Here is a 12,301-nt window from a genome sequence, read left to right as displayed (position 1 = left end):
AGTGAAATTACGATTGAAAACCATCTTATTCTAATGTAACCCTAAGTGTAAAAACGCAAATGACACCATGAGTGAGGAACAGAAAATGACGGAGAAGAGTATATAAAATTTGACAATTATGAATTATCGATTATGAAATATGTACGTATGGAGTACGTAATGAAGTATTCATATACATATATACAAGCAACATTTTATCTTTGTTATATACTTATAAATAAATAATGTCTTATTTCATTTTTTTACTTACACTTTGAAGTGACATGCCAATTTGGGAGATTTTGAGGTCAATTTGGGAATCATCTTGTACGTTTAGGATGATGCGAATTGGTTCTGATTTAGGCTTTCGAAAGAATAAACATTTTATTTGCCAGCTATGAAACGTAAAAATCAATGTACCGACGTACAACACCTATTAATACTCGACATTGAATAAGTTGCGTTTGGCAGGTATACAACATAGTTTTCACCTCGTTGAACGGAAGGAAGATTGCTCGTTGAGATATGAGACATATACATTTTGCAACAATTATGCAGAGTCTATTCTAACAGTGTAATGCGTCAGTTATAATGCACAACGAAGAGATGTATACATTACAAAATAAGTTAATTTTTAATCTACCTTATGCGCATTCTATTTCTAGTAGCGTTGATATGCACATCTATTGTACAGACGTCCCAAAAAATCATCACTAAGATACCTAAAGAAATTTATTTTTTTAAATGAGCTTTGAAAGAAATTTCTTATAGTTATTATAGTAAAAAATTATTATTACAATATCACATAAAATATAAATCAATTATTTTCAATAATTATATTTTATATTTATTGTGATAAGTGGATATTCTAATGCCAAATGTTAAACGTATGCAGTAATATTATTAAAAAGTTCAAAAAAACATGAAAAGCTGAAACAATATGGAATACTCTTTTTTAAATTAACATTACTCCGTTATAAATATATATTAAGACTTCTAATTTATGCAAAACCCTTTGAAGAAGTATGATAGCTACAACGTCCAATTAAAAAGTCTTTAAAATTGAAATTCAACTGCAATACAAATTGAAAAATAAACAGTGTGAAAATAACATTTCTTCTAATAGATGAAATATAATATAATATAGAGTACGAGTCAAATTTCAAGAACAGCAATGATAAAGTAATAAATATCTGACTTGTTTAGTTAACCTGATAAAAAGTCAAACATACTTTAATAAATCTTCACGGAATTCTATCACATAAAAGATAAAACATTTTATTACATATGGACAATAAAAATATGAAAATTAAGATTTAAAATCGTTAAATTATTAGTACAATTGTTCAGTATTCAACGGGATGGAGAGATTGATCCAGATAACAGACGGTGAATTCTGTTAGAATACTTTATTGCACTTGAATATTACACGGCTCGTGATGCTCGTCACTTGTCCTTTACGTATCTCTCCAGAGACTAACTGAATGCACGCCCTCGTAACGCCGGGGCCTGAACGCTACTAGTGCCACTGATGACGCCCTATCGCTCCTAACAAGCTACAACCGGTTGGTATCAATCGGTCGGAACAAAAATAAACATTCATAACTAATAGCGATTTTGGCTGGAGCGCACCGGTGTGCCACCTTACCAGTGGCACACAAACTGGCTGCGAATATTTTCTCAGGTCCACTTTGTGTACACCCAATATGCATTTGTGACGTGTATCGAGCCCAGACAAACACGCGGCACCATTGAGGGACTGAATTATTTAACTAGCTAAACACAAAAGTTGCACCGACACCTGAAATGGGCAACCGGTGCAATCGCTATAAAATAAATATTATTGACAACAAGAATTTAAATGTTTTTATTTTTATATTAAAGTAATATAAATTGAAGTTTATATGAATTGTAATGCGCTCTAATTTGACACTAGACGAGAAAGTCATCCTATGATGTCTCTAAAGAAACTGAAACTTTTTTCCTTGCTAAGGAATAAAAATTGTGACTGCGTTTGCGCAAGAAAATTATTTAAATTACGAATGTTAAGGAAAATTTTGTTGAATTACGAATTGAGATAATTCAGACAAATTTGTTTTTGTTTATCTCATGAAATATATTACTTCAACGTAAAATAGTGCGGCTATTTTCTTATGACTGCTATTATATTGATCGTTAGAAATGAACACTTCAAATAATGTGACAATTTGTATTATGCGCAGTTATATCGCAGTTTTTGTTTGAAATGTATTCGATCATGGAACGATATTACAAAATAATTCCAATAGTTCTTAAGAGCCTTGGGTTATGGCCCTATCAGCAATCATATTTCACACAAGTACATCAAATTTTGTTCGCTAGTATCCTTTTGACATTTATTCTTGTTCAGGTATGCCAAAACAATATAAATCTTTTTACATTATGATGAAATGGCCATATTTGCTAAATTCATGCAATAATGGATATCTTCATCCTATTCCTTTTTTTAATTTAGCACTTAATATATAACTTTTTTAGTACTACTTTTGCAATAAGTTATTTCTCATTATTCCGTGAATACGTAAATTCTTTAAATATTTTATTTTTGTATTTTATGATGTACTAAAATTATTGTGTTTATTGTGTTACTTATTTATTAAAAAATAATATGCAATCAATATGTATCTTTATTGTTTTTTTTAGTTGCTGGTATTTATTAAAGGACAATGTAATATGGAACTTGTTTTCATGGTTCTGTCTTTCGTCTGTCCTAATCTTTTTGCTACAATAAAGTATTTTATTTTTATCATTAAAGCAAATAGTGTAAGTCTAACACGAGTTAAATAAAGCATTTATTTGAACATTTTAAACAATAACATTTATACAGTAAATCGTATTTTAAACCTAAATTTAACAAGGAAAAATGTTAATAAGGAACAAACAGTTGAAGCAACTATTGGAGCAAATCCAAAATGATTGTAATTTGTTAAAAGATAAATTAGAAATTGATATTGTAGAAAAATATAATAGAAACGCGGGACATTTTATACTAAGTTTGCTAGGTAAGAAAAAATACAAATTTTGGTGATATAGTTATTACATACATGCATAATTATTTCTTTACCGTTAATTTTTTTTGCTAATGAGATAAATATATTTTGACGTATACATGGTAAACCATCAGAATCCTGACATAAAAATATTTTATTTAAAGAATGATTTAGTACAATGAGGAATACAAAGCAATGTTTTTATATTAAAATTAATTAATCCTTTTAGAATCCTCTTATTCAATAGCAGTGTATTTCGATCACCTCTTTGATCTCCTAAAACGGAATCGTGTTGCCTTCGTATGTGCTTTGGGGGCAGCTACAATAGGGTATCTGTTCTTATTGATAATACAAGTCCACAAAATTAGGGGAATTTTGTGCTTTAAACTTTGAATTATGTTTCTATAGGATTTTGATGCGCTGAAAACGACTACGTTTTCCATTTTGTTCCATCATCCTCCATTGTTTAAATAATTGTAAAAACAAATACCGTAGGTCACGACGTGCGCGGGAAGCATTTATTGTTAAAATTTAATAACTTTTTAACAAATGGCGGAAATTAATTTAAAAAAAAGATTTAAATTAAAAACTTACATCTAATTTGCCCGAATTGTCAAATAAATTTTAAGATATTTTGTTATTTAATTATTTAATTTTATATTTTGAAATTTATTTTTTTTTACGATTTTTTCAAATTTTTTTGTTAATGGTTTGCATAAAACATTTTTTATAAGTTGCGAAAAAATATTTTCTGTATTGTGGGAACATTTTTGCGTAAAATGTCGTAAAGCTGACCTTGTCATTATTTTTCCTTTAGCCAAAACAAATTCATAAAGAAGTCAAGTACGAATAAAGTTGTTTTTGCAATTATTTAACAAATGGAGGGTGATGCAAGAAAACAGACAACGTAGTTGTTTTCAGCGGATAAAAAATCCTATAATCACTCAAAGTTTAAAGCAAAAGACCAACTCCTCACCCCCTCCCTAATTTTGTTAACCTGTGTAATCCTTTTAATTACGCCCGAATACGTAGAAATCGAAAGGGATGAAGATCTGGTCTTCCAGAGAAAAAAGTTTATATACAATCATATATAGTCACATAAAAAAATATATAATTATATATGGAATTTGTCTATTTATACATAATCATACATCTCATTATCATCTTATAATTATATATAATTATATGTATGCATATATGGATATATTTAACTAATTTAACATATTCTATACTCATATATGATTATAGATACTTTATGTATGTTTATATATGATTGCATATGATCCTGTATGTACTCATATATAGTAATATATAATTATATGCATTTTTAAATAATTATTGGATAAGGTTGCCGAAATCGCACCACTTTTGGCATAAAGGCTTATAATTAAGAAATTATCAGGAACATTTTTAATTTTTTTACGTCACAATGAAGTACAACATTTCTCCTTTCTCATTTATTTTTTTCAGAATTTTATGTATTGTCATAAATTTTTAAATGACGATTTTTAAGAAGCTTTCAAATAGTTCGATTTAAGCGATTGGTCTCTTAAATCGCACCATAGGTTAATATTATTTTTCCTGGGGTAAAACGACATTTTTTCTGCTAGATTCCTTCTTTTTGAGCAAAAGTGCGTTGGACAAGCATAATTTTGTTAATGTTGGAGATAAATACCGTAAACTAAATGTAATTTCAGTCAATGTCATTATTTTGATAATTTTTTAATAATATTGGAGCATCATTGTTACATTATGGCAATGTTGTTAAAATGTAAGTTTGTGTGATCATTATATTTGATTTTATATGTTTATCCACGATCAAAGCAATGGTGCGATTTAGAAAACTAAGGCATGGTCTTATTTAAGAGACTAAAGCATTTTGTAAAACTTTGTTTATTTAATTTACAAATCAGAGTACAAAGTTATTTAAACTTTGCTATTCTAATTTTAATAATATTGTGATCATTACAAATTATCGAAATTTTGATTATTTATTTTACTTTTTTTGCAAGCTTCGAAATGTGTTGAAAAATACCAACGAAGTTACTATTTCTTTTTACAGATTAAATACAAAATTTCTATTGTTGTTAACGAGTTGAGTCGAATAAAGGATAATGATAATGTTATGTAGTTCCAAAATAATCTTGCAAAGAGTGTACAAGCACTGTTGAATTTTAACGCATGGTGCGATTTAGGAGCCGATATCGGTAACCTTACTGTATATGGTTATATATAAATTTTTTTCCTCGAGCTGTCGATGAGCCAGAATTCTTTGGACCAAAACATATCAATGTTATCGAAGTGCTAATTCTGCACTAAATGACTCGTGTAAGCGGGTGTGCCATCTTCCTGAAAAATATGCGGTCTACATGAAGCTTCGTTCTCCATTCACGGTTTTACTATCGTCTTCAAAATGATCAAATAAACCTCCTTCGTAATTGTTTCTTCTTTTTAAAAGAAGTGTCGCAGCTTTTGAAAGAACATCGTCTTCGTTCAAAATAGCACTTACAATTAGAACCTGGAAACTCTGGGAAATTTGGTATGGTTGATCACACAAACGTCCTTGGTGTTGCTAACGATTCAACGGTCATTTCTTTGATTGATTTTTGCATTTATAGTAAAGATCTTCTTGCGAGACAAAAACTCGAGACGGTCGGTAGCTTTGTTCTTTAATAAATACAAAAGTAAGTTGCAGCGAACAAGTTTCGTTAGCTTGGCAGGTTCGGAGAGCACTTGGCAGATCTTAAGGATATACAACATATATCTCGAATTTTCTTCAACAATCCGATAGACATTGGAATATGTTTCTCTCAAAATAGCCACCAATTTTCCAATTGAGTTTCCGTGGTCTTCCGAAATGAGCTCTTGAGGTCTTTGGAAGAATTCCGAAGTCTTCGTTTTGTTCCTTTGTCGACGGAGTGGCAAAATTTTGTTCGAATTCTTATGAAGCCGCACATTTCTTGGCAACATGGTAGACCATTGATTTTGGATATGAAAAACGTTATTGTCTCTGTTGGCCCGATTCCAGCATGAACTTTCAATGATCGCTATTATTCGATCATATACTATGCTATTCGTAATCGACTTGATTCTTTCGATGTTAAAAAGAATGTTTTCACACTTTTGCTCACTTTAATGCTAAGTAGCATCTAGAAGTGAATTCTGACATAGAGGAAATTTCAAATTCAATTTTGTCCGGATTCTAATGGTTTACCCTGTATTTCAACGCTCCTTCCAAATAATTCACATAATTAAATTTTAATTTTATATATCTTCCAGGGCTTTCGTATACTGTTTTATTCATTTTTTCAACATTACAATATTTGCCGTTTATTCTTCACAAAATGTTACCATTCAATAAATCACGATCCTTTCAACTTGTTACATCTACGGAATACCTTATCATTCCCGATAAATATATTTACGTTAGGATATTACATGAATTTTTAACCTTCTATGTTGGCCTGACTACAATAAGTGCCACTGGTTTGACACTTTTAATATATTGTGTACATATATGTGTACTACTTGAAATTGCAAGGTAATATAAAATGCGGTTATCTAGAATTGGCAAGTATAACTTACATTAATAAATTTATACAGTTACCGAATAAAAAATGTTATTCAGATGAATACGTTAGTAATCCCTAGTCCGAGAAGAGAACAAATTGTTCATCAGAGGATTGTAAATGCGATTATTATGCATCAAAGAGCTATTGAGTCAGTATTTTTATATTTGTTATAAATCATCTAAAAAATACATCTAAAGTTACATGTGGGTGATATTTAATATCAACAATGTTTTTCGATATAACTTGCTGTTAAATGCAATATAAATTACAAATTGATTGAAATTTTAAATCAATCAATACTCATTGTCAGAGTTAAATTGCGTTAAAAAATAATTAATTTCATCGTAATTCTCTTAAATAACAATATTTCTGTACGATATTGTTATTTAGTGAATTATGGAACTTGTTAAATGAAACTGACTTAATATTGATATAAATAAATAGGATTATAATATTTTTTTACGTTGAGTTCAATGTTTGTAAATTTTAAAACTATATAAACATATGTTTTATTTAACTGTTAATACAATATTTAGATTGATAATGTAACTTAATACTGAAGCACATTAGAATTTTTTAGTAAATTTTTATTATTTTGGATATATTAAAAAATTAATAAAATACATGTGTGTAACTTTTCTACAAATGATTATACAGCAATATGTCTCTTATTTTAAAGTTTGAAACCTCTATCTCAAGTGCTATTATATTTCTTTTTCGACAATAATTTTTATGTATATTACTTCTAAGATGACCGTACAAATGTTTACAGAAAATGAGCTTTGAATTCATATTATTTCCAATGGCAAAGAAAAACGCTTCTTATATTCGTCACATCTTTACTCTGCCAATGTTGCCATAGAATATAGAATTGACCACTAACACCTCCGCGTTGTCGGGTTAACAAAAAAAGGGTGGGAGATGTGTCCTTTGTCTATTGAACAATGCCCTAAATGTAGGCCTTTATCTCCAAGAAAACCGGCGTTAATATAAAACGACATGTTTATAAAACAATTGTTTTCTTGTTAATAAACTTGACATAAGCGTTAAGACACACATATCGAGAAAAAAATTTTAGTATGTAATTTTCCTCTAATGGTTTTAAAATTTTATATTTTCTGTTTAAAAAATCTGCATGATTTTATTGATGATTTTCTGTAAATATTTTGAAAATGACACGGAAGTTGTACATATATCCTAATATACGCTACCTAGTTAAAAACCTTTGTCAGGAAAAAGCTTATGATTGAAAGTTAGATTTCAAGCTTTAAAATGCTTTGACGAATCGTTCTATGTAATCATAAGTAAAAAGTAAATGAAAAAGTAAATATTAAAAGTAAATATAACGGTAAATATAATTAATAATAAATATTAAGAAATGCATATATTTTGATTTCACTGATTTTCTATGTATTCGGAATGATGCTTTTCAATTTTGATGCAATCTAATTCCAGTTTAATATTCAACATTTTATTAAAGGTATCATAAACTTTTTATGATTGTTATTGTGATACCATTTGGTATCGTGTGCATAGTTATGATGGGCAGTATAATATTGGCTCTTTTTCTAGTAAGTAGCATTTTTCTCTATGGTATTTGATTTTAACATGCTTTTCAAGTAACAACCTATTAATTATAGTTCACTCAACAAGTTGCATCAAATAATATGGCTATGGCGTCTGTAGCCTATGGATTACTACAAGTTCTTTCAATATATTTGGTGATGACTTGTTACTGTGGACAAAAAGTAATCGATAATGGAATAAATTTTTTCGAAGAGGCGTGAGTATTACGTTTTTGAATACATTAGTATAATAGTTATTAACTTTATTCTATATCTATCTTATTTAAACGAATATTATGTTTACTTTTCACTTATATATTTTTAACTCTTTAACATATTTTATCCGGGGAATTGTCTTTCTTCTCTGGTTTCCCCTACTTGAATTTAAGGAGCTAGAACTTTGATTCCAATTACTAATTTTTAACAAGTTTTTTTTTAGTGAAAGTTTATCATCTTAGAAATGTGACTTCATAATTGACGTTGCCGAAGAATGATTGTGATGTTGTTATAAAGAAAGAAACCATTAAGAGATAATAAATAATTGTTCAAAAATCCACTTTTTTTTAAATTATGTTTTTGCAACAAAAAACTTCTAATAATTTTAAAGTACGGCATTTTAAAGGTACAGGGTTGTATTTAAAAAAATGATGGCATTGTCATTCTTTTTGTAATGTATAATTATGTAACGAAGAGTATATGAGGTATTTTTCAGTCCCTTAAAATTCACTTTTTTTTTTTAAATCGTATCTTTGCAACAAGAAACCGTTTAAGAACTTTATAATACGACGTTTTAAAGCTAAAGTCACATTTAAAGGAAAATCATATTTTTGTCGTTGTTTTTGAAAAGTATAATATGTAATAAGGTGAATGTGAGGTATTCCTGCTAAACTCAAAGTGAATAAAATTAAAACTGTGACACATTGATGTTTTTTATAATATATTTCGGATCCTCTTCAAAAGCCTTTTTTTTGCAGCACTGTATTCTGACTTTAGACAGAGTATATGCGAGTAACATACGCGAGCAAACGTTTTCGAACATGTTTCTTTCGATTTTTTAACATTATATTTATGATAAGAGATTTCAAAGTTTATTTAAACTCTGATCAGAACCTCCTATTTTATTCTGTGTTCGCACATTAAATGATTGAAATTTCATTGAACGGTATTCCCGACCCTCTTATGTGTTTAAGAGTTAAATATGTAATTATTTTAAAGTTAATTTGTAAAAAATTTTTCATTAGTTTGACTTAAATTTATTTTTAAAAATTGTAGTTATAATGGATTATGGTATGCAGCACCATTATCTACACAAAAATTGTTATTATTTGTAATGCAAAAAGCAAGAACGTATTTTTCGTTAACGTTTCACGGTGTAATCGCTGCATCTTTTGATGGCTTAGTTACGGTAAAATTAAAATTTCTTTGGCAATAGAAAGAATTAAATTTTAATTTTTATGTAATATATAGAATAATATTCATTTTTCAGCTCTTGAAACTGGCAGTATCGTACTTCATGGTACTTAATTCAGTGCAAAAGTAGTGAGTCACTCTGTAAAATTAATTTCCAATTAATTGGTTTCTTTATCAATTTAATATTTTTATATAAAAAATTATATTATAACAATGCTAATTAGAGTGACATGTAATAATTAGGGTGCAGTTTCAATCATCATTTTCAATATTTATTGAACATAAAATTGATCAAAATAGTATCACATTTATAGTTGCGTAACACATACATAAAAATTTGTTCTATGTATGCTACTAATTGAGTCGCAAGTAGAAGGGGCTTCACTTTTTCTCGCTGTGTCTTTTTTTCTCAATATTATTTTTGTTATATAGTCATAAAATATACATATATATCTATATGTATATATAATTTACACAAATAAATATGAAGTTGTACTTTTTTCTTTTCTATTCTAAATTTAAAATGTATCAAAATAATGAAACTAAAGCTATGTTTATTAAACACCTTATATTATCCGTGGTAACAGAAAAGAGTCTTAGTGTTTGTATCATAAAAGGAGACATTTTTTTGTATCAAAATTAATATTAAATTATGAATCCAAACCAAAGCAGTATTTTTTCATAAAATTATGATCCTTTAATTTGAAGTTGTTATTAAATTAAGTGATTTATGATAATTTCTAAGATAGTTATAATTTTTCAAAAATTATTGTTTATATGCCGTGATTTTGCATATATATTTGCCAAAATCACAGTTTTACCAATTGTTTTGGCATTTCTCTTTGTCGCGTATACTTGGAGGTTGAAACAAAGTGAAATTACGATTGAAAACCATCTTATTCTAATGTAACCGTAAGTATAAAAACGCGAATGACACCATGAGGACGAGTGAGGAACAGAAAATGACGGAGAAGAGTATATAAAATTTGACAATTATGAATTATCGATTATGAAATATGTACGTATGGAGTATGTAATGAAGTATTCATATACATATATACAAGCAACATTTTATCTTTGTTATATACTTATAAATAAATAATGTCTTATTTCATTTTTTTACTTACACTTTGAAGTGACATGCCAATTTGGGAGATTTTGAGGTCAATTTGGGAATCATCTTGTACGTTTAGGATGATGCGAATTGGTTCTGATTTAGGCTTTCGAAAGAATAAACATTTTATTTGCCAGCTATGAAACGTAAAAATCAATGTACCGACGTACAACACCCATTAATACTCGACATTGAATAAGTTGCGTTTGGCAGTTATACAACATAGTTGTCACGTTGAACGGAGGGAAGATTGCTTGCTGAGATATGAGACATATACATTTTGAAACAATTATGCAGAGACTATTCTAACACTGTAATGCGTCAGTTATAATGCACAACGAAGAGATGTATATATCACAAAATAAGTCAATTTTTAATCTACCTTATGTGCATTTTATTTCTAATAGCGTTGATATGCACATCTATTGTACAGACGTCCCAAAAAATTATCACTAAGATTCCTGAGAAAATTGATTTTTTGAAATGAGCTTTGAAAGAAATTTCTTATAGTTAATATATTAAAAAATGATTATTACAATATTACATTAAATATAAATTCATTATTTCCTATAATTATATTTTATATTTATTGTGATGAGTGGATATTCTAATGCCAAATGTTAAACGTATGCAATAATATTATTAAAAAGTTCAAAAAAAGATTAAAATCTGAAATATTATGGAATACTCTTTTTAAATTAACATTACTCCGTTATAAATATATATTAAGATTTCTAATTTATGCAGAAGAAGTATGTTAGCTACAACGTTCAATTAAAAAGTCTTCAAAATTGAAATTCAACTGCAATACAAATTGAAGAATAAACAGTGTGAAAATAACATTTCTTCTAATAAATGAAATTTAATATAGAGTACGAGTCAAATTTCAAGAACAGCAATGATAAAGTAATAAAATTCTGACTTGTTTATTTAACCTGATGAAAAGTTAAACATACTTTAATAAATCGTCACGGAACTGTATCACATAAAACATATTATTACATATGGACAATAAAAACATAAAAATTAAGATTTTAAATCGTTAAATTATTTATTAGTACAATTGTTAAATGTTCAGCGGGATGGAGAGATTGATCCAGATAACGGACGGTGAATTCTGTTAGAATACTTTATTGCACTCGAATATTACACGGCTTGTGATGCCCTTCACTTGTCCTATATGTATATCTCGAGAGGCTCTAACTGAATGCACCACAACCCGAGCGTACTGGCATCTAAGGGAAATTTATCGCAGTGAATTTTTGAAGTTGAAATTGATACGAGTACAGAAATAAAAATTTTAAACATTTTTTTATCATTATGTATTGTCATATTGAACAATTTTTTATTTAGTAATGCTATATTCACCAAAAAGGGGCAAGTGAATAAAGGAAAAAATTTCTCGGGCCTTGGGTAATTGTACGTGCGGTCTATAAATGTACGCGGAGGAAAAATGAGGTTATAGCCCAATCTTTTAGCTGCACTACACTGCACTACACTGTACTAGTGGCACTATAGTTGGTCTCACGTGGTCTCACGCCTTTCAAGATGGATGCGTAAAATTGTCTACTTCGGACTTGATTTGATGAAAAAAACAATTATTCAATGACTATTTAATGAAATTTAATAAAC

At 28.5% G+C, this 12,301-nt stretch overlaps 2 protein-coding genes and 1 pseudogene across 4 annotated transcripts in view; 2 read left to right on the top strand and 1 right to left on the bottom strand.

Annotated features, from left to right (window-relative positions):
• The window catches only part of LOC105195935 (mannosyl-oligosaccharide 1,2-alpha-mannosidase IA), a 693,708-nt gene that overhangs the window by 354,606 nt on the left and 326,801 nt on the right, over window positions 1-12,301 (top strand). The gene's annotated exons all lie outside the window — the stretch shown is intronic.
• LOC105197945 overlaps window positions 1-12,301 on the bottom strand; it is a 69,208-nt pseudogene that overhangs the window by 46,925 nt on the left and 9,982 nt on the right.
• On the top strand, window positions 1,681-12,059 carry LOC113003305. The gene is made up of 9 exons (XM_039455484.1): window positions 1,681-2,368; window positions 2,662-2,781; window positions 2,903-3,020; window positions 6,288-6,549; window positions 6,612-6,728; window positions 8,061-8,151; window positions 8,221-8,363; window positions 9,418-9,550; window positions 9,632-12,059. Exons 1-9 carry the CDS (start codon window positions 2,225-2,227, stop codon window positions 9,683-9,685), a joined length of 1,182 nt encoding a protein of 393 aa, XP_039311418.1. The 5' UTR covers window positions 1,681-2,224; the 3' UTR covers window positions 9,686-12,059.

This window comes from Solenopsis invicta, chromosome 1, assembly GCF_016802725.1.
Source record: "Solenopsis invicta isolate M01_SB chromosome 1, UNIL_Sinv_3.0, whole genome shotgun sequence".
Taxonomy (NCBI): Eukaryota; Metazoa; Arthropoda; class Insecta; order Hymenoptera; family Formicidae; genus Solenopsis; species Solenopsis invicta.
Note: the sequence above shows the minus strand (reverse complement) of the source record. Positions and strands in the feature narration are given on the sequence as shown.